Genomic DNA, 24,103 nt, shown 5'->3' on the forward strand with positions numbered 1-24,103 from the left:
TCTCTCTCTCTCTCTCTCTCTCTCTCTCTCAGGTGAAGTTGTATTTCACTAAAACAGTAGAGGAGGCCTCGAACTCGGAGGCCAGCAACTCCACCTCAGTCACCCCGGACGTGAGCGACAACGAGCCGGATCACTACCGCTATTCCGACACCACCGATTCCGACCCGGAAAACGAACCGTTCGACGAGGAACAGCACACACAAATCACGAAAGTCTGAACTCTTTACACACAGAGACACACACACACACTCTCTTACACACTCAGACACACACCTACAGAAACACTCACAGTTACAGATACCTATACACTTGGACTTTTGAAAAAACAAGCAAAACCAACCAACACCAGAGAAAAAAAAAGGAGAAAACTTGAAAATGTACTGAAGAGAAAAGGACCCTCCCGCCCCCGCCCCCCCCCCCCACCACTCCAGCAGCACCCCAACCAAAAGGTCCCAGGACAATATGTGTCATATGTGTCAATATGTGTCACGATTACAGAAGAAGGAGAAACATCCAGACCAATATATTGTTTTATTAATATTATTATTATTATTATTCGTGTGGATATTGACACCGTTGCCTGAGGTGGGTGGGAGGGTCCTGTAGCTACTCTGTGTGTGTTTATATATATATATATATATATATATATATATATATATATATATGAGATCCCTTTTTGTGTCAAAGATGACTAAAACTAGGCAATCAGGCGAGGAGAGGGGAAGAGGGACAGAGAAATGACCACATACATCTCTCCCTCTCCCTGTCTTCACCCAGGCCAGTGCTGCAATCACCCTCTCCCTCCCTCTCCTCCTCCTCCGCCCTCGCTCCCTCCTTCCTCACGCTCCCCTCCCCTACCTTTACTGTGAATGCTTCTCGTGCTGTCCGCAGGCGCCTACGACCTTCTTGACCCGCCCTCCCATCTTTTCTTGCGCTATGTATGCTGGGATACGTAGTTCCTTCAGGCTGTCTTACAGCAGCTACGTTGTGTCAGCGTTCTTAGTCCAGCCCTGCCCACTACCTCCCCCCCTTCTCCTCCTTACCCCAGCCCTTTACCCCCACTGTGTATAACGTTAAATTATGCAGAAAAAATGGCATCCCATGTAATTGTCAATGTTTTTTTATCCTAAGATAATAAAAAAAATATATAATACACAAAACCGCAGGGAACCAGTGTTTGCAATAATGTTAACACTCAAACATTTAAAGGACAAAACTGGTGTGCATGTTATTGGAGTTAGTGTCCATGTTTAATAAATGCTATACGATGTGTTTTTATTAAAAAACAACAAAAGTGTCCAACGTCTCTTAAACTTATGCCTTTGTGAAGCAGCAGAGCTCATGATTTACATGAGCTTGGCGAATGGAAAACAGGTTTAAAAGTTTTTGTCTGAATGGTTGGTTCTCTGTTAGTTTTATTTATTTATTTATTTATTTATTTGTTTGTTTGTTTGTCTACTTCTCAGAACAGGGGTCATTACCGTAAATGTAAAGTTTCAGAAAAGCAAGTTTCTGTTTTCTGGGGAATTGTCCACTCAGTTTAACAAGGGAACTGTGACCAGAGCTTTCAAAAGTACTTGCATCCAGTTCTGCTAAAATATGAAGTTTAAAGTGGAATCTTAATAAAATTGTTTTCTATAAAATATAACCACTTTAAGTGATGAGTAGGCTAGATCTCTCTGTTAAGGTACTTTTACACTTTAGCCCTATCTGGACGGGATTAGTTTCTAAGGGGGATGTAATAATTTCTACTCCGTAATATAACTGTGATAAAACGCACTGCAATTGAAAAAACAGGAGGACCAGTGAGGTTTTATTTTAATTATTTTTTTTAATACTTTCTTGGTCACATGACATCACGTTCAGTAGCTCCTCCATTTGCACTTGCTGCTGTGTTTACGTGGATCTCCACGGAAATATGTGCCCGAAGTGTATTCAATTTTTTTTTGCTATTTTATTAAACTCAAGGAGATAAAACTTGAAAAAAAAAAATGAGGACAATGGAGTTCAGCGAAAAACAGTAGGTAATTCTGCCTGTTTTTTTCTCTGAGGACGTCTGAGAAACACATATGGTCATTCCAGACGAGTGGTGTGATGGATCGTACAAACCAATAGGGTGTCGAAATGGTATATGTTTATACTTCTCATCCAACCTCAATCAGATTTACTCTTATCTGGATGGAGAGATTTATCTGGATGGGGATTATTGAATGACGAGAAGCGGGAAAACAATTGGAAGTAAAATAAAAGTAACAAAGTAAAGAGTTCCTGCTAAAATTATTTAAATGGCTTAAATTAAACTCCAGGTAATTAAGGTCTTAAATTGTCTTAAATGTACTGTTAATATTCTGTAGGAATTAAATTTTCAGACAGTGCAGTTTATGCCGGTGGGAAAACACAGTGGCCCACCGTAAACATCTAAGTTGGGGAAAGAAAGGAGGTTAGCAGAGAGCAAGCTAAAATACTAATGTTAGTGGCCAGTTAGCTAACATACTAATGATAGTGGCGAGCTAGCTATCATACTAACATTAGCAGTGAGATAGCTAACGTTACCTGGGAGAGAACTAAGGTTAACGGAGAGCTAGCCAACATTGGCTGCAAGCTAGCTAACAAGCTAACTTTAGTGGGGAATTAGCTATGTTACTGGGAGAGAACTAAGGCTAACGAAAAACTTAATAACATTACTGGGGAGAAAACTAAGGTTAGCAGAAAGCTAGCTAAGTTTTGATTTCCAGTACAATACATTATTTTCTACCACAGCAATTATTTGAAAAAATTTGAGTCTTAAATCAAATTTATTATGGTTTTAAAAAATGCCTAAAAAAGCATTACATTTGACTTTCAAAATGGTGCAAGAACCCTGAAAGTATTTGTACTTTTGTTGCTTGATACGTTGGTGTTTTAGCTCTTTTCTCTGTCTGCTTTCTGTTCTCTTTAGCTTCCCCCTTGTGATATGAGTGCTCATTAGTGAGGAAAGCCATAGTTCACAATTATTGTGTATCCTGAACAAACTAGGATGCTCAAAAACACCTCCATAAAGTTTCTGTAAAGCCTTTCCGTTCTGTTCTGCCATGTGTGTTTTTTTACCCATCTGCTATTGGCAAGATGAGCTGCTCTGCTGCCATCTTAATGCTCACGAATTATTCTCATGATTTGTGAACAGAGCTCAGTTCTGATTGGTCAGCCTGATTTTAACACATTAGTGTGTCACTGTATTTAAACTGTGTGTTCAAGGTAGCAAAAGCTAATTTAATCAACATACTGGCAATAGAAATGTGTAGGATAAAAAAAAAGAGTTAAACGCTACTTTTATAGAGCTGTTTTTTTTAGTTCGACTATCATATCAATCTTCCTTAGTGTCTGTTCCTTCAAATTGGTTTGACCTTTCGGGAATCCTATTAGCATTTCTCTATATAAAAATTATTCGCTTCTGAAACTGAAATCTGCTAACTGCCATATTCATTCAAGTAATTACTTTAATATACTGAGGAAAATCTACCTCAACATGTTTGCTATCTTTTAGGCCTCTTCTGTTTTGTGGGCATGTTTCAATCATTTGTGAATGTAATTGCTATGCAGCTGCTTCGAGGAGCTCATGGGGAGTCATGAGTGTTTATAAGGAATGCATAAGCATCTTGTTGGGCCTGCACGATGCGCCTGTGTTTCCAAGATAGCAATGAACGTCTGATTGTTGACGTCAGTCTTGGTTGCATTCTATCAGTACCGCACCTGTGTTTTCTGCTGACGAGATAGCAATACGCCACAAATTTACCTGAACACACCTCCCTTCCAGACCACCACAACCATCGACGTAGATATATTCATATTCACCATTGCTACTTACAAAACAGGTGGAAAGCGTAAAAATTTACTGTTGGTGGAGTGTAAGATAGCAATGAACATCACAAGTGTTTCATCTTGTTTTAGACAGAGAACTCAGTCCAAAGAATATTAGATGTAGGCAAACTAGGAAGTATCTCACCTTTTGTAGACTGGTGACCGTCATGTTCAGACTTTGCTGGAATAAAACCAGACTGTAGTTTCATCTACAGGATAAAACAGCACAGAACTCCCTGTCAAAAACAGACATTAAATACACTACACCCTAAACCATATTTTTTCCATTGATAGCTGAAATGTGTTCCATTAAAGTAATGAAACATACCAGTCCTGCTTAATTTTTTTTATAAACATTTCCTAACCTTAAATAAAACGCCTCTGCAGTGCCCTCTCAGGTTCAGCTGTGCTATAGGTGAGAACGATGTGTCGGTGTTCTTTGGTACACAGAAACATCACAATATGCAGATCAGTCACTCAATAGTACTGCCTTTTGCTGACATCCAACCATTTGCGTCTCACGGCTATCAGAGGCACACTGCTGCTGCTGCAGCTCAGCCACTAGAATATGAGCACAAGATACAGTATGTGAGAACTTTTACCTGTGAGTAGCTCATACACGCAAATCTCTCTCTCTCTGTGTCTCTCTCTGTGTCTCTCTCTGTCTCTCTCTCTCGCACGTGAACGCCTCCACGTTTGACTTGCAGCACTGTGTGTAGTCGTTCTTAAAAATCATTTAAATTAAATAATAGTTCTATGCTGCCATGTTGGCTCGGGCTCATAATGACAGTTTATGGTTCGGGTTGAGTCAGGCTCGGACAGACAGTGCACAGGCTCGGGCTGGGTCGGGTCGGATTTTTTGGGCCCGATCTAACCCTAAAGCGCTGCATCGTTGCTAGCTTACCTGTATGTGGCTGAGTAATATATGGAAAACTTTGGTTACAGTGCATTACTGGCTGATAGCGGCACTCAAAAAACTCTTTGAGCCTCTTAGCCAATCACATTGCAGGGTCGAAACTAACTGTGGTATAATAAGCACTAATACTCCTTTTTGGGGATGTAAAGAGATCCAAAGTGCAATTACTAACCATGCTGGTAGGTGTAGCTGCTTTCTAAAAGAAAATTGACATCTTTCTCAGAGGTAAAACGATACGATCATAGAAAGCTACAAGCAAGTTTGCGTGCATCCAGTCTAAACATCTTGCTCAGTGTAGACTGTCTGGAAGGACGGGAACCTTTAAATGTGCCTCTCTGGAGAGCCTCACTTGAAGATTCAAACAAGCCAGAAACTTAACAGAATGCATAAATAAATAAATACACATCATGTGGAGTCTGCATGGCTTAGATTGCACGTAGGCTAAGAAAATTGACCACATGTTGTGTAATATGTCAGCGAAGTACAGTAAGTGGTACTTTAATATTATTACTGACTGCATTACTGCATTAGAGCTAAAATGCATTTGTACTCTGTGAAACAGTGAAACAGTATGAGAATGGTCGCAAAAATGCCAAAAACATTTTTAATATGTTTAAATACTACTACTACTATTCTTTTATTCAGTTTACTTTTAGCAGTTACAGGTGCCTGGATGAAACTGCTGCTCCATTTAGGGTGACTCTAAGCTGCAAGCTGGAGACTAGACAGCTACACTGTCCTCTTTTTGTTTTCTTCTGTTCCACCTTAAGTGCTGCAGCTGTTACAGAATTAGTGTTTAAATTGTTGTAAATCTCAAACATGAACTAAAACTCTTGACAGGTTAAAGCTTAGGTTAACTCTGTGAGGAGTGGTGTAGAGGCAGTTTATGGATGTTATGGATAATTATTACACTCCTTGATGCACTATTATATAGTTAAAAAAAAAATGCTAATGCTTTTTCGCTATCTCAATCTTTACTTGTAGCTGGTTTATTAACACTTAAACACCAGAAAAGTAATTGATAAAGTTTGAACTGAATTTTCATTAGCTGTGCTTCCGTTTATTAGTGTCGTATTTGTCGCACTATATCGGACTGCAGCCTGTGCGTTTACTGTGTTAAAACAAGCTATGTGGGATGAACCGCTAGCTAATATCACCCTGACTTACCGGAACACTCTGGGTTCCTCAGTGTAGCGCTGTTGGGTGCCATTTACTAGCGCTAAGCTGTGCTAACCGCAGCTAGCTATTGCTAATGCAGCTGCACCCAGCCTTAGTGGAAATCTGGAAATCTGGAAATCTAAGCTTATTGTACATAAACGGAAGCACTTAATAAACAGTTTAAAGGAGAGAATTCATGTGTAGATGAACGTCCAGCACTCAATTGACTTTAAATGTTTTTTTTTTTTTTTTTTTTTTAAGAAATATAGTTTTATTTACTTAACATTGCTTAGCTTTACAGGTGAGCTTTTCTCACCACACAGCAGAGAGACCGGCTGAATTAGAAAGAAAACATGGTGTTGCATACTGTGGCTCATATTCCAGTGCGTTTAATGCATACTTTATATGCATAGTTTTTTGATAGTGCACCTTATAGCATAAAAAACTATGGTAAATTATTACTAAATATACGTGCAGAACATATGTAAAGATGTAAAGAACACCTCTCCAACTGTTAAGCATGGGGGCGGATGGATCATCTTTGGGCTTGTCTGGCAGCCAAATAAATCCAGAGGGTTTGTTAAAGGTGTAATGCATGTTGGTGATTTATAGTGTAAGAACAGGAGGGGAAAATGTAAAACAGCTACAAAATGATCAAAATGCTGAAAGTTGAGGGAGGCAACGTCGCTCTGCAGAATGCAACACATGATGACCTGTAACATTAAATGCTATTTTTTAGTGTTTAGGTTGATCTCTGGTGGAGCGAAGTAGGGCTGTCCCTAACGATTATTTTTTAAACGAATATTCTAACGATTATTTTTTTCGATTAGTCGACTAATCTATTTATTGAGAAACATATTTAAATAATTGTTATTTTACGTTTTAAAGCAAACGATAAATTACTATATTTATATATAATAACAACAACAACAACAACACAAGCCTACTAAACCAAACCCCACACTTATAATCACTTACATGTACAACACGTTTAGATCTATAACGCTAAAAATGGATAAGCTCCCATACACCACAACCGTGTGTTGCACTGTTTTCTGTGACCGCTAGATTTTGTGACCACTGGCAAGTAGTTCTCAGCAGACCGGTGCACTGGCCGATTCGAAACGTGTTCGTTTCTAATGTTTACCCCGACTGGCCAAAACGGTTCAGTTTAGGGCTGAGGGTAAGGTGTAGGTATAGAAAGCTTCCGTTTTGCCAATGAACGCTCATAACCGTAAGCACTGGTCACAAAATTCCGACGGTGACAGAAAACGGTGTAACACCGCAGCGCCGACGGCGCTAGCTAAAATAACTTAAGGCAGCTAGCTTAGCTAAACACCTGAACTTATGAATAATGCTACTGTTTCTGGAAACTGCGAAATGCCATGCACAAATATAAACCAAAACTGTATAATTTCTGCCTGTGGCAGGTTTAAAACCTTTGGTAGACAGCCTTAAGTCTTTATAAGGACACCCGCGGAGACCCTGATGTAAACGGTAACTTACTGTGTGACCCTGTTGACATATGGCAGAGGACCACATTGTTGCCCTTTTGCGTGAAATGCTCCCAAACTTTAGATGCCCGCTGGCGTTTTTTTTGTAGCTGGAGATTGCTCTCCGGAGTCCAAGCTCTCTAGAGCTTAGATTCTCTGCCCGAACCCGACATGACCCGAGGTCCGACCCGAAATCCGACCCGGGCTCCAGAAAATAGTCCGAGATGTAGGCGTCTGTTTTTTAATTATATTTTTATTTTTAAAAAATTACAAAAATAACGAAAACTGAAAGTGAAACTAAAATAATTTATTTATAAGCGCTGTTTTCACTACCGCAGTTCTACAGCGGGGGTGTTGTGCCGATTCTGTCCGCGAAGCGGGAGTCAGATTCAGCAGAGAGTCGGATTCGGCACAAACGCGGCGGCACCTCGCGGTCCGCGGTGTCAGTTGTAAGCGCTCGCGCTAGCCGCAAAATACGGCAGAAAACACTGAGGGAGCTGCAGAATTATGTATGGGACTAGAATATAAGCTCTTACCAGAACAAGCGAATCTCTCTCTCTCTCTCTCTCTCTCTCTCTCTCTCTCTCTCTCTCTGTGTGTGTGTGTGTGTGTGTCTCTCTCTCTCTCTTGCACGTGAACTCCTCCGCGTTTGACTTGCAGAACTGTGTTTAGCTGTTCTTAAAAATCATTTTAATTAAATAATAGTTCTATGCTTCTATGTTACCGTGTTAATTAACATAGTTCTGATCATGTTTACGACGCGCCGACGCACGTTATGCAAATCGATGTATTTTCGTAATCGATGACGTCGATTATGTCGACGCGTCGCCCCAGCCCTAGAGCGAAGACCACGCTCACCAAATGCACTACAGTCAGAGGAGCGTTTCCATCTGCTTCCATTTCCACGCTAGCAGAAGCTCCTGTGGGACATCACTGTGACACGAACGGCCTTGACCAAAATAGGAACGTGACACATGATGTAGCTTTGGTTCCAGTTGTGTACGCTTGCAGTTGAGTAATTGCAGCTCTAATCGTGACTGTATGTTTCCCCTCTCTTTAGTAACGGGATTAGAGAGATCAGAAGCCAAGGAGGCGAATATTAAAGGCATAAAACAGAGAGGAGGACAGAACTACATAATCCCCCTTTCCTCATCCCTCCATCACGTGCCGTCCTTTTTGCGTCTTATTTTTTCTCCTCTCTCCATCTTTAGCCTTTAGTATCTTTTTCTCTGGATAGAGACATCAAAGGGCAGTTCCCTGCACTAATGATTGAGAGGAGAACCATTCTGCAGCTCTGTAATTGGCTGCCCATCAGGGAGTCATGGAAACGAACTCTGAATAACCAATGAGGTGCTCTTTTTTGTAAATATGGTTTTCATTTTCTTCAGGAAGAGGCTTCGACGTTGAGAATTAGATTGCCCAGAAGTCCAGACCTCTTTTACCTTCCTCTGTTAAAGTGCAGATAGTGAGCATCAGAGTGCGAATTTTTTTTTTCTTTTTTTTTTTTTTGAGGAGGGGATGGGAAGGCAAAATTTGATGTCTGGGGTGGGCTGAGGGCTGACAGGATAAAACAGTTTACAAATAAAGAAGGTACACAAGTTTTACATTTTAAATGAAGTTTTTGCAATTAAAATATGTTAAGATATTGAATTTAATAAGGAAAAAAAGAAAAGCCTACATGGACGCTGAGTGTTCCAGCGGTCTAAAGTGCTGCCACTATACAGTTGGCCTTGCTCTCTGTGGGTGGGTAGATGGCGCTCTTTCCCCACATCACCCCAAAGGGTGATGTCGATCATCACAAGGCATCTGTGAGCTAATGTATCGGAACCGAGTCGCTGCTCTTTCCTCCAAGTGATGCTACTCGGCAATGCTGCATCATCAGCAACTGGAAAAGAGGTGGAGTCTGACTTCACATGTATCAGAGGAGGCATGTGCTTGTCTTCCCCCCTTCTTGTGTTGTGGCATCACTAGTGACTAGAGGGATATACAGCTGACTAGCAGCTGAATGGTTGGGATGATTGGCTAGATGATTTGGGAAAAAAAATACATATAATACATAATGTACAGAGTTCATTTTGTACCAAAATGTGCAAAGTTGAAAAGGAAGTGAATGTTGCAAATTCAAAACATGAAAAATAACTATAAATATTTGATTACTTAATTTTCTAATAACGGCAAAGAATAATAATTTGCGTTTGGATTTTGGCAGTCTTAACTTTAATTTAGTTTTTTGGATTTTTTTTGCTTCTGGAATCTCTCATTTGATTCTGCTTTATTTTTCCTTCTATATGTATATGATCTGCCCTTTTGCAGATCTCATTACCAATTTTATATACATTTTTACTGTGGGAAAATCCAGCATTTTTGTAAAGTTTTTTTAAACCTTTCTGTCAGCTCAAAACATCTCCTTTACATAGCCCATAGGCCACGCTTTATACTGCCATATACTTAATACTTAACAAGCAAATATTGAAATCATCACAGATGTGGTGTGATTAGACTATGGGTATTGCCACAAGAGGGCCCTAAAACATGCTCTAAGAGGCTACTTTTGGGTAATTTACCTCTTGGTGAGAGATTGTTGACTGTTAGACGTGCCTCATCCAACATACCCATTTGCTTTAACATTGTAATCACTTACATACAGCTCCAGAAAAAAGCTTTCACACGTCTCGTTATGCTCTCCACCAGTCATGCACACTGCCTTTTGGTGACCTTAAGCCACGTCTGGCACAAACATTCAAGCAGTTCAATTTTGAAAACCTCTGGAATACCATCAAGAGGAAGATGGATGGTCACAATCCATTAAACAAAGCTGAACTTCTTGAATTTTTGCACCAGGAGTGGCATAATGTCACCCAAAAGCAGTGTGTAAGACTGGTGGAGAAGATCATGCCATGATGCATAAAAGCTGTGATTAAAAAACAGGGTTATTACACCTAATATTGATTTATTAACTATTTCTGAGTTAAAATATTAGTATTGTTGTTTCTTAATGAAAATGAGCTTGTTTTCTTTGCATTACTTGAGGTTTGAAAGTTTTGAAGCATCTGTTTCCTTATTTTTCTAATTTCTCATTTTCTGCAGATAAATGCACTAAATGACAATATTTTTATTTGGAATTTGGGAGAAATATTGTCAGTAGTTTAAAGAATAAAACAATAATATTAATTTTACTTAAACATCTTCCTATAAATAATAAATCAGAAAAACGAATCTAAAGTGGCCTTTTAATTTTTTCCGGAGTTGTATGTCATGATTACGTTCAATTTTCATTAGGATCCAACCATTTTTTTTTTGGTGTTATTTATTTTTTTTTTTTTACATCAATGATTGTACAATATACACTGTGTATACTGTTTAGTTTATATACACACTGGAATTCCTGTGCCAGCCTGGAAATTCTGCCTTAGAGTTTGTTTTGGTCAATGTGGCAACCTCAGTTGTGTTCAAATTCATTGCTTATGGAATGAGAGTAAACATTTTCAGGATTTAAAATTTAAATTCCTCAAGATTTCAATGAAAGTCTAGGTAAAAATTCATCTAGAAATGTTGATACAGTGTAGGGTACATTTTAAGTGTTTAGGTTATGTAGTAAACAAAAAAATGACAAAGATAGAGACTTGTTTTTTATTGGTCAGCAACTGCTGTCAGTGGCTTCATTATATTTGCCTGTAGGATTCCCTTCAGTGAGCCTTTTTTCTATTGGAGAGGACAGGGTCAGTTCTGCAAACCCCCCACTTGCTTTGCTTTATTGGAGAGCATATGGCCAATCTGGCAACCAGCGGCTGCTGTTGGAGCACAGCTGTGCTTTGTTTGGATTAGGACCAGTATCAAACAGGAAGTGGGGATTAACTGGCCTGGGTGGCAGATTCTCTGTTACGTTAGCAGTGCTAAACAGCACTCTCTCCCTCTGTGTGTGTGTGTGTGTGTGTGTGTGTGTGTGTGTTGCGTGTTGCTGGTGCAACAAATGGTATTCGTGCCATCAAATTCTCTCTGACAGTAGGGACGGTATGTTAGCTGATGTATAATGCACCACACACATTTCTTGCTATAAGAAATGTTCTGGTTATTAATATTTTGATATTTTTTTAGTCATGTCTGATTTCATTATAATGCATTTCTGCAGTTAAATCGGTATAAAGCCACATGAAATACAATATTTTTACAATGCATAATTTGTTGGTTCTTTCAAATCAGAACTAGTTCTTATTGTTGTGATGGAGTTTTCTTAGTCAAATCTGATTTGCTGTGAAGTTTTTCCAGACCAGACAGGTCAGAGATAAAGTTATTGCGAAGTTTAAAACATATCCCAAGGTAATGCTCACTCTGGAAGAGCTGCAGAAAACCACAGCTCAGGTTGGAGAATCTGTCCACGGGACAGCTATAGGTCGTGCATCTGGTCTTTATGGAAAAATGTTAAAAAGAATGTCCACAAGCCATGTCAGGGAAACCACAAACATGTGGAAGAAGGTTTTGTGGTCAGATGAGACTAAACTTGAACTTTTTGGCACAATATATGACAAAACAGTAACACTGCCTTCTGAACACGCCATGCCTCCTGTGAAACATGGTGGTGGCAGCATCATGCTGTGGAGATGCGTTTCTTCAGCAGTGACAGAGTGATATGATTTAAACTAAATACAGGGCAATCCTGAAAGAAAGAAAATCTGTTGGAGGCTGCAAAAGACTTGAAACTGGGAAGGAGATTCACCTTCCAGCAAGACAATGACCCTAAACATACAGCCAGAGCTACAGTGGAAGGATTTACATCAAATTTCATATGTTCATGTGTTAGAATGGCTCAGTTAAAGTCCTAAAAGACCTAAATCACATTGAGCTCTGTGGCAAGACCTAAAAAATTCTGTTTGCAGTATCTCTCCATCTAACTTGGCTGAGCTTGAGCTGTTTTGTAAAGAAGAATGGGGCAAAAATCTCAGTCTTTAGATGCGCAAAGCTGGTAGAGACAAACCCCAAAAGATTTTCAGCTGTAATTGCAGCTGTATTATATAGGGGGGGCTAAATACCTTTCAATATCACACCAAACTATGTATCATTTTCATTCCACTTCACAATGATGTGCTACTTGATGTTGGTCTATCACTTGAAACCTCAATAAACACATTTAAGTTTGTGGTTGTAAGGTGACAAAATGTGGAAGCGGATTGCAGTGCCTGTTAGAATGAAAGAATGATTGAGAGGTTTTTAAAAGGCAGTGTCTGGACTCTCGCACAAAGACTACAAAGACTGCAATCACATCGCAAAATAAGATTCTTGAATCCCTATCTCATCATTTCCTGCTAGCGTCTTTAGCTCTTTAGCTTGGGTAAACCTATATAGCTCCGTAATTGTCAGGTTGGGTGTGAATTTCTTGTGGTTTAGACTCAATCTATCGTCTGAAAACATCAAAGTCTTGGTCATAAAGTGATGGAGGTGATTTTGGATGCGGTACGTTATTCTCTTATTCAGTTAGCCTAGCTTCATAAAGCCGTTAGCGCTGAACAAATCTGCATTTCCCTCGTAAGTGATGTCAGTGTGCGCTCAGGGGAGGACAGTGGAGACAGCTAATGTATGTAGATTGCTTTTCTGAGTGCACAGGCTTTCATTTTAAAGAGCTGTTGATTAGACCGAATCCCGCATGGAAAGGGATTAGGATTACGCCGTGTTTCCCCCTCGAGACGATCGGCTACGCCGGGCTAGCAGCCGTCACGTCCAAATTAATACAAGGCTCAGATAACACAGACACCAGCACTTCCCATATCAATATTGAAAACTGTGTCCTCTCAGTGTACCCGGCTTACTGTCATGCTGTCAAACACACTCACACACACACACACACACACACACATATGCTTGCGCATACAGCAATACACACTCTCTCAAAGCTCAGATTCAGACAAATACACACACACACACACATACACACAAAGGCACTGGAAAAGGGGTTAGCAATGGCTTAAAGCAGACCCCAGATTATCAGAGTTTCTAAAATAAGTGTGTGTGTGTCGACGACCCACATTAACACCTCATGATACCTTATTAATACCCTACGACACACACACACACAGAGAGTCAGAGCTACTAGCTCTCAGTACCAGGTTTTAGTTTAGCTCTATAATCCCAAACTAATGACTAGATAAATGTTGTAAACTGACATGCCACAACTGGATGTGATTTCCACCAGATTCGCTTGTCTATTCACAAGGACAGTTCTAGCCAGATGCTTCCGGTCACAATCATTACCACCCACTATGCTGTTTACCCTGCATAATGGTGATGCCTTTTATGATGATTTCTCTGTACACATGTGACATTCTGGATCAAGGAATGTTAAAGAAGAAATCTGGTGTGAAATGGACCTGGATTGAGTGCAACATGATAATGAGTATGAACTTTTGTCGAACAGCCCACCTCCGTTCTTCCACAGCATTCCTAAATACATTGCTTTAAGCCAATGCTCCCAACAAGCTTACAATGCTAGTCATATGGGGCATATTCCATGCAAAGAAATCCCTATTTTTACTCCATTAACAAGCTCAAAGTAGCTACAATCTTATTTGGTCGAATTCCAATAAAGGTAATTTAATGAATCTTAGAGAAAACTGAACAATATATTGCAATAGCGATATTTTGTCCCACCCCTGTTATTTAAGTTGTCAAAGTTCTATGTAGGACAGTCGTTTTTACTGTAGAACCCTTGAAAAGCTGAAAAAACTGCAGAATCTGTTTTAAGCTGTGGTGATTTTTTTTAACTTGAAGGCTAAAACTAAACAATCCACTACTGACCACAGCATTCTCCAATATTACATTACATTACATTACATTTGGCAGACGCTTTTGTCCAAAGCGACTTACAATATTGAAGTGCAAATAATAGAAGAGGTTAAGTACAAAAATAATATAAGTTAAAAATAAAACATCTATAGATAGGGCCTTAAGGAGGTCAGAGGGAAATAATGGGATAGAGGAGTAGAGAAGAGGAAGAAGGAGATGAGGTTAGAATTAGTTAGTTTGTTAGAGGTGTTAGGAGAGTAAGTGCTCTTTGAAGAGCTCTGTCTTCAGGAGTTTCTTAAAGATAGCGAGAGATTCTCCTGATCTGGTAAAGCGGCAGGATCGAGCAACTGAGGCCACATGGTGCGTGAAGAGAAACTGGTCATCAACCATGACACCCAGGTTCCTAGCAACCTTTGTCGGTGAGAGAGAGAGAGAGAGTCGATGGTTATGGCAAAGTTGTGTTGAATAGAAGGTTTTGCTGGTATGACCAGAAGTTCAGTCTTTGAGAGGTTTAGTTGGAGGTGATGTTCCTTCATCCATGCGGATATGTCTGAGAGACACTGTGATATTCGTGCAGAGATTGAGTGATCATCTGGTGAGAACAACAGGTATAGCTGAGTGTCGTCAGCAAAGCAGTGGTAGGAAAAACCATGTGAGCGGATAACCCGACCTAGAGAGGTGGTGTATATTGAGAAGAGAAGAGGTCCCAGTACCGAACCCTGGGGAACCCCAGTGGGTAACGAGTGGGCTGGGGACAGCCGTCCTTGCCATGACACCCTGAACGAGCGCCCAGTGAGGTACGATCTGAACCATGACAGTGCATTGTCTGAGATCCCCATGTTCGAGAGTATAGTTAGGAGGAAGTCATGGTTGACTGTGTCGAAAGCAGCCAAGAGGTCCAGCAGAATGAGCACTGAGGACTGTCCTGCAGCTCTAGCAGTTTTTAACGCTTCTGTCACAGACAACAGAGCCGTCTCAGTAGAGTGCCCTTTCTTGAAACCAGATTGGTTCTGGTCCAGGAGGTCATTTTGGGTGAGGAAGCCAGAGACTTGATTGAGAGCTGCTCTTTCTAATGTTTTAGAAAGAAAAGGCAGTAGTGAGACCGGTCTGTAGTTATCAACCTGGGCGGGGTTGAGAGAAGGCTTTTTAAGCAGTGGTGTGTCCTGTGCTTGTTTAAAAGCAGTCGGGAACACACCAGATGTTAAAGAGGCATTGATCGTGTGAGTAATAGCCGGAATGATTGCAGGTGCAATGGTTTGCAGAAGGTCTGAAGGAATCGGGTCAAGTGGACACGTAGTAGGACGGCTACGCGTTAGGAGAGCCAGTGTCTCGTTCTCAGTGAGAGGAGCGAACGAGGAGAAAGCGACACCTTCGGTAGAGGGATACCGGGCAGCAGAGCATGATGTAGGACTGCTACATGTCGCATCAGTAAACTGTCTGCTGATAGCTGCCACTTTCCCAGTAAAGAATGAGGCAAGAGCTTCAGCCGTAAGGCAGGTAGCCTGAGGAGGAGGTGGAGGGTTGAGTAGTGTTTTGAATGTAGCAAATAGTTTCCGGGAGTCTGTGAGGGAGCAGATTTTTTTGTGATAGAATTCAGCTTTAGCAGCAGTGAGGCTGGCTGAAACAGAAGCCAGAAGCAGTTGGTAGTTTTTTAGGTCTGTCTGGTTATGCTTTTTTTGCCATTTTCTTTCAGCAGCTCTGAGTTTGGAGCGTAGTTCCCTGAGCGTGTCATTTTTGAGCCATGGCTGCGGTTTGCTTGGTTTAATGGCTCGAGATGTTTGAGGACAGAGGTCGTCCAAACAGGAGCTTAATGTGGAGCAAAGAGTATCAGTGGCATCATTAACATTGAGTGATGAAAATGAGCCTAATGGAGGCATATTGTCAGTCACCAGCGAGGAGTACTGGTCTGCTGGGAGATCTCGAAGATTTCGGCGGAACGAGACCATAGTAGTAGTAGCTGTGGGTTTTTTCGAAATGCGAACGTTGAGTTGCATGAAGAAGTGGTCTGAGAGGTGTAGAGGAGTGACAGTTAAAGAGTCGGTGTCACAATTACGAGTGAAGATCAGGTCTAGATGTTTGCCAGCTTTATGTGTTGGGGGGCTGGGGACCTGCTCCAGATCGAAAGACTGCATGAGGGATGAGAAGTCTGTGAAGCTGTTACTGTCATGATGGATGTTCATATCCCCTAGAATGAGCATGGGGCAATCTTGCTCGGGGATAGAAGACAGTAGCATGTCAAGTTCATGTGTGAACTCGCCCATTTGTCCAGGAGGACGGTAGATGACAACGACAGTAAGTTTTGATGGAGTATTAACCAGTGTGGCATGATACTCGAACGAGTTGTATGAGTTTGCAGGTAATAGTGGAGTGTATTTTAAGCCATTCGCGAGCAATAGGCCAGTTCCACCTCCTCGTCCTGAGAGACGAGAAGTATGGGTAAAGGAATAATTATTTGAAAGTGCCGCCGGAGTAGCAGTGTTTTCAGATTTAATCCAGGTTTCAGTCAGAGCCAGTAGTTGTAGTGAGAGATGATTTGCATAAGAGGCGATGAAATCTGCTTTATTAACCGCCGACTGGCAGTTCCTCAGCCCAACAGAGAATGAGGTAGTAGTGGGCGTGGCTTGCTTAAGAGGACGCAGGTTAGTATGGTCCTGGCACCTATGTGTGTTTTTACGCCTTCTGTGCGTACCGGAGATGACAGGAATGTGATGGGAGCACATTTTGTGAGGCAGTAGGACGGGCTGCCTTGTCAGTGGCCTTGCTCAGTGGACTCGCGCAGGTAGACTCGCAGGTCTTTACCCGCGCAGGTAGACTCGCAGGTCTTTACCCGCGCAGGTAGACTCGCATGTCTTTACCCGCGCAGGTAGACTCGCAGGTCTTTACCCGCGCAGGTAGACTCGCAGGTCTTTACCCGCGCAGGTAGACTCGCAGGTCTTTACCCGCGCAGGTAGACTCGCAGGTCTTTACCCGCGCAGGTAGACTCGCAGGTCTTTACCCACGCAGGTAGACTCGCAGGTCTTTACCCGAGTTAGGTCTTCACACGAGAGGGTCTTCACACAACAGCTGACGCCTTCGGCTGACGCCTCGGCGAGTGTGAGTGACGACATAGGAGTCTGAATTTGCGCGCAGGTGCGGGCGATATAGGAAATCAGCTCCACCAGACTGTCTTTTAAAGCGTGAGTAACGCCCCTGAGGTGTGTAGACAGAGAATGTGTGAATGAGGGGGTTTGCCACGCCCCGCTCAAGTGAGAATCGCTCAGCCTTGTCCGAAAAAGCGCGCTGAAAAGCGCGTTTGCTGTTGCTCTTACAGCGTAGCTGCAGTTAAAATGGAGTAAAAAGCGCAGTCTGGTGTAGCTTCAGTTCCTGTTTGCTCTCGTAGTGTGCCCGCTCTTATTTGTTAGCCCTTAGTTTGCACAAAGCTAATCAATGATACAGAGATATAAAGATATTCAGTTGAATTGCTAATTGGCTACTTTAGTTTCATTGCGCTTGGCCAGCTAGGTTGTTTTTTACTTGCTGACCATCAAATTTAGCGTCCAGATTTATGCCAAATGATTCTTTAGCAACAAAAGTTCAGAGGTGCTGAGTTTTTGTCCAAAAAAAGAAATCCAGCCATTCACATTTGTCATGAACTCATGAATCAACTACATTTGGAGTGATAAAAAAATAAATAAATAAAATAAAAATTCAGCTGTACTTTAAATGAAGGTCACTACACCAGTTCAAATGCAAAGAGCTTTATTAAAATATGGCTGCTAAATAAATACTATACCAATTATATACCAATAAACAGGAGGTTAGTCTGTGTTTTTCTTGTTATTTTTTGCTAGTATTATCTGTCATTTACTTGTCAATTTTTCTATCCTGTTACCCTTCTTCTCCCCCCCCCCCCTCCTCTCTCTCCCCCCTCTCTCTCTGTAGCAGCTTGAGCTGACAGTCCTCTGGATGACACTGCAGAAAAACAGCTGAAGATGATGGACACACAGATAAAGGGGGCGGGGTCTCTCCTGGTGTGTGTTTTCTGTGTTAAATGGGTTGAGATCACACACTGACAACACTGTGGATTCATTTACATCACTAGAGCTGCTGGTGCACACACTGTAGATTTCTTAGCCTATTAAATCCATTAAAAGCCATTTCTATGACTACTCAAAAAGAAACTGGTATGAACTGTCCAGAAACTATTAGGAATTATTGAGTAACTACTATGAATGTCCTGGAATTATTAAAAATATGTAACCTCAATGAACTCTTAAATAATGTTTAGAAATGGTTTAATAACTATTATAAATATTCAACTATTGAGGCTTACCGTAACTACTGAGAATTGCCCAGAAACTCATAGGATGAGTTTCACTGTATGAAATTTACTCTATTATGAACTGTTCAGAAATTATTGGGAATAATTACTTTAAACCGTTGAGGAACTATTAGCAATTAATAACTAGTATGTTCAGGAGCTATTAGAAAATGCCCAATAACTAATGTGAACTGTTCAGGAGCTATTGGGAATTTCAGGAAACAATAAATATTACTGATTAAGTCAGCAGTCATTCATATTTTTTCTTTTAAACTGAAAACAGTAGTGTTTCTGAGTGAGGAGAGAGCATCACTATGCTTCTGCTACCATTCCTGTAACACCACATATATTTCTTTTAAAAACAGAGTGGTCTGGTAGGTCCAGGGACCTTTTTCTGTTATGGTGCTGCTAATGACTCTGATACAAGAGCTACTGTGTAAATGGAGACATTTTAACAGCAAACTCAGTCATCATACTGCTCATTCACACATCACTAAACTCAAAATAGGAACAGTTAGGACAAGAAAATCCTCATGAAAATGTCCGAATTCATTTACTCTCAAAACTGTCACTTTAACTACTATGAACTGAACAGGAATTTTGTGGGGATTTTTTCAGTAACTACTGTGAACAGGTCAAGAAAACATGTAGGAATTACTCAATAACTACAATGAACTGTTAGGGTACCACTACAAATTACTCTAACTACACTGAACTGGTCTGGAGCTTTTACGACTTAATTAATGGGATATTAGGGTGTATTTATTGGAAATATTATGCAAAACTCACTCAAACACTCCAAGCACCAAAAAAAAAATCTATCCATCTGTTTTCTCTTATTCAGCTGAAAGATTTTGGTGTAAGGAATCATATGCTTCTATGAGCACATTTGGATACCCTTGTTATTGTAATGCTACAATAAGGAAATCTGCATGGAACCACCCTGACACCACCCTCACCCGTCAACCCACATCAGAGCCCCATCCTCTAGATCAGTTAAAGAAACGCCATTTCAGTCTGCTGGTTAAAAACCTCAGACAGAACACTGCAGGTTTAGCCAGCAGACTTTGTCTGAGGGAGGGATCTGTACCTATTGTCTGTGGCAAATCAGCAGATGAGGAATATATACAGGTCCTTCTCAAAAAATTTGCATATTGTGATAAAGTTCATTATTTTCTGTAATGTACTGATAAACATTAGACTTTCATATATTTTAGATTCATTACAAACAAATGAAGTAGTTCAAGCCTTTTATTGTTTTAATAAAAACATTTATGAGTAAAGAAAAAATAAAAAAACAATAGCATATTTCATCCGACCAATAAAAGAAAAGTGCATTTCTTTTGCAGAAATGACTGCTTCAATGCGGCATGGCATGGAGGCAATCAGCCTGTGGCACTGCTGAGGTGTTATGGAGGCACAGGATGCTTCGATAGCGGCCTTAAGCTCATCCAGAGTGTCGGGTCTTGCGTCTCTCAACTTTCTCTTCACAATGTCTCACAGATTCTTTATGGGGTTCAGGTCAGGAGAGTTGGAAGGCCAATTGAGCACAGTAATACCATGGTCAGTAAACCATTTACCAGTGGTTTTGGCACTGTGAGCAGGTGCCAGGTTCTGCTGAAAAATGAAATCTTCATCTCTAGCTTTTCAGCAGATGGAAGCATGAAGTGCTACAATATCTCCTGATAGCTAGCTGCATTGACCCTGCCCTTGGTAAAACACAGTGGACCAACACCAGCAGCTGACATGGCACCCCAGACCATCACTGACTGTGGGTACTTGACACTGACATTTCCTTCTCCCCAGTCTTCCTCCAGACTTTGGCACCTTGATTTCCGAATGACATGCAAAAATTGAGCAACAGTCCAGTGCTGCTTCTCTGTAGCCTAGGTCAGGCGCTTCTGCCGCTGTTTCTGGTTCAAACGTGGCTTGACCTGGGAAACGCGGCACCTGTAGCCCATTTTCTGCACACGCCTGTGCACGGTGGCTGTGGATGTTTCTAGTCCAGACTCAGTCCACTGCTTCCGCAGGTCCCCCAAGGTCTGGAATCGGCCCTTCTCCACAATCTTCCTCAAGGTCCGGTCACCTCTTCTCGTTGCGCAGCGTTTTTCCTTCCCACAGACCTTGATACAGCACTCTGGAAACAGCCTATTCATTCAGAAATTTCTTCTCTTGCTTCTCATTGGCGTAGGAACCAGGGGGATGGGTGGGACACAGGTGGATTTGTCCCCCCCAAAAAGGATATCTTTTCGCTAAACTCAGCTGTACTATTAATGAGGAGACAGACCAGACCAATCACGGAGCCGGTTCAGGAATTAAGTCCCGCCTCTCAGTAGAAACAGCCAATCAGCTTGCTGGTTTTGCGTCGCGCAGAGAAGAGGCAGTGTGCTGTTGGGGAAGCCCCTCCCCCTCGCTGTGAGATTTAGCAGCGGACCGGGATCAGCAGCTTCAGCTGATTTTAAAACAGAGATGGATATACGGAGATATGATAGCTGGTTAAAAAACACGTCTCTGAATCAGCACACAGTTTAAACCCACTGTGATTAATAAACTGCAGCTGTGTTAGTGGGTTAGCTTAACTTTGGAATTAGCTAGATTGGGAGTCAACTGTTTATGTAATGTTTAACTTGACCTGTACCTGATCAGCTAATCACCATTTCATTTTCAAACTGTGTTTATTAATTTAGCATTAAAGGACTTACTGTGAGCTATAATGAACGAAAATTAATTTAGCTAACTAGTTATCTAGAAGCCAGATGTAGTGGATAGCCAGAATTTAGTACAGTACTTTATGTTTGTAGTTTAGAGCAGTTTCTTAACCCTGATCACTGCCCCAAAATTGTGCTTTCCACCTGATCCAGCTGATCAGCTAATAAACAGTCATTTACTGAGTTTACCTGTTTAAATCCTTTAGCCCCCTATGGAGCCTACATTAATCATGTATATCCAGCAGTGTATTAGACACATCATACCACCACTAACTTTATTAAATGCCTTTAAAGCAGAGGAAGCTCTAGAATATGCAGAACAGTGTTAATATTCAGTAGAATATGTAAAACAGGGTTGAGAAACACTGCTGTAAAGTGACTTCTGTTCATTTGTAGTTCACAGTAAGACCACATGTCCTGACGTTTATAAAAATAAAAGCACAGGAGAAAATGTAAATATACAACAGAATTGACATGCCAATACATAATAATAAGAATAAACAATCTATTATTATGAATATTAGGTGATAACTAATAATTTTTGTCATATGTATATAATTCAGACATTACATGCATATTTTTTTCTAACAACAGTAACTGTAACATGGAGTAACATGTTTAGGTTGTAAAATCACCTTATAATAATAATTTTAATTTAATTAAAAGTAATTTCCACAAATGTTGTTCTAGGAAACTATAGAGTGGGCTTGGGTTCATATTGGCAAATGGCGCCCGAGACACTAGCATGCAATAGCAGCAACTGCTGCACTATTTAAGGTGGAATGGATCATTCAGATAAGCAGTAAACTTTATCTAGCTCAGTTTGTCTCTTGTTTACTGTAACCCAGCCTCGCTTTCTTTTAAGTAGTATAAGAAGTTAACCCTGCTAAGGCTGCTTTAGCACTTTACCGTGGAACATAATCCAGTTTAAAACCTTTTTAACGCACTTGTTCGTCTTGTTTGGCAGTAGTTATGATGCTGTAATCCTGTTCATTCCCACTACAGTAGGTTTAGACCAGCTAGTTAGGTAGCTGAATACTCAGCTGTCATCTTCTGTTCTTTTAGACTGATATATATATATATATATATATATATATATATACTGAGTATATATACAGTGCCCTCCATAATTATTGGCACCCCTGGTTAAGATGTGTTCTTTAGCTTCTCATAAATTGAGTTTTGTTCAAAATAATATAGGACCACGATGGGAAAAAAAGTAAAGTCCAACCTTTAACTCAAGTAAATTTTAAGGGGGAAATAAAATCCCTGACTAAGAAATAATTATTCTTCATAAAATCACCTGTTCCACAATTATTGGCACCCCTAACAATTCTTAGGAAATAAATTTAATAAAAGTATTTCTGTCACTTCTACAGTAGTTTACGAAGTTGATCAGAGTATGTAGGAACATTTAATTAGTAATTCACAACTTCCTGTTTCCCTGGGGTATAAATATGACGTGACACAGAGGCCATTTATCTTCAACATGGGAAAGACAAAGGAACATACCATTCAAGTGAGGCAGATGTGTGTTGACTTTCACAAGTCAGGCAATGGCTACAAGAAAATCGCTACTCGCCTACACCTGTCCATATCTACTGTCAGAGGAATTATTAAGAAGTTTAAAACAACTGGAACAGTGGTAAACAAGCCTGGACGAGGACGCAAGTTTATTTTGCCACCACGCACAGTGAGGAGGATGATAAGAGAAATAAAAAGTTCTCCAAAGCTCACTGTTACAGAATTGCAACAAATGGTAGCTTCTTGGGGTCACAAAGTCTCCAAAACAACCATCAGGTGCTATCTACATGCCAACAAGCTGTTTGGGAGGCATGCACGGAAGAAACCATTTCTCACTCACAATCATAAACGCAAACGTTTGGAGTTTGCTAAGCGGTACTATGACTTCAACTGGGACCGTGTGCTTTGGTCAGATGAAACAAAGATAGAGCTTTTTGGCAACAAATGCTCTAAGTGGGTCTGGCGTAACACAAGAGCTGAGTATGCAGAAAAGCACCTCATGCCCACTGTGAAATACGGCTGGGGATCAGTGATGCTGTGGGCCTGTTTCTCTTCTAAAGGCCCTGGGAACCTTGCTAGGGTGCATGGCATCATGAATGCTCTAAAATACCAGGACATTTTAAAACAAAATCTGGTGGCTTCTGCCCGAAAGCTGAAGATGGGTCGTCACTGGGTCTTTCAGCAAGATAATGACCCTAAACATGTGGCCAAATCTACACAGAAATGGTTCACCGCACACAGAATCAAGCTCCTCCCATGGCCATCTCAGTCCCCAGACCTCAACCCCATTGAAAACCTGTGGGGTGAGCTGAAGAGGAGAGTGCAGAGGAGAGGACCCAGGTCGTTGGATGATTTAGAGAGAATGTGCAAAGAGGAATGGTCAAAGATCCCTCTTTCTGTATTCTCCCATCTTGTGAAACATTACAGGAGAAGATTAGGTGCTGTTTTGTTGGCAAAAGGGGGTTGTACAAAGTATTAACATCAGGGGTGCTAATAATTGTGGCACACATGATTTGATGTTAAATAATTATTTCTTAATGTGGGATTTTTTTCCTACTGAATAAATTCACTTGAGTTAAAGGTTGTATTTTACTCTTTTTTTCCATCGTGGTCCTATATTATTTTGAACAAAACTCAATTTATGAGAAGCTAAAGAACACATCTTAACCAGGGGTGCCAATAATTATGGAGGGCACTGTATATATATATATATATATATATATATATATATATATATATATATATATATATATATATATATATATATATATATATATATATATATATATATATATATATATATATATATATATACTGAGCTACCTTAAGACAGCAATGTTATTGGATATGTACATTAAATGAACATTTAATATAAGTCTGACTATAGCATTTT

The 24,103-nt window shown here is 40.6% G+C and overlaps 1 protein-coding gene across 2 annotated transcripts in view; it reads left to right on the forward strand.

The window, feature by feature from the left end:
* Positions 1–1,297, forward strand: part of ptena (phosphatase and tensin homolog A) — a 41,816-nt gene extending 40,519 nt beyond the window's left edge. For both annotated transcript variants that reach the window (XM_007244584.4, XM_007244583.4), the window contains one exon: positions 33–1,297. In XM_007244584.4, the coding sequence (XP_007244646.3) occupies positions 33–218 (186 nt within the window). In that variant the 3' untranslated portion in view covers positions 219–1,297. The remainder of the gene's footprint in view (positions 1–32) is intronic.
* The last annotated feature ends 22,806 nt before the right edge of the window (positions 1,298–24,103 follow it).

This window comes from Astyanax mexicanus, chromosome 14 (genome assembly GCF_023375975.1).
Source record: "Astyanax mexicanus isolate ESR-SI-001 chromosome 14, AstMex3_surface, whole genome shotgun sequence".
Lineage (NCBI taxonomy): Eukaryota > Metazoa > Chordata > Actinopteri > Characiformes > Acestrorhamphidae > Astyanax > Astyanax mexicanus.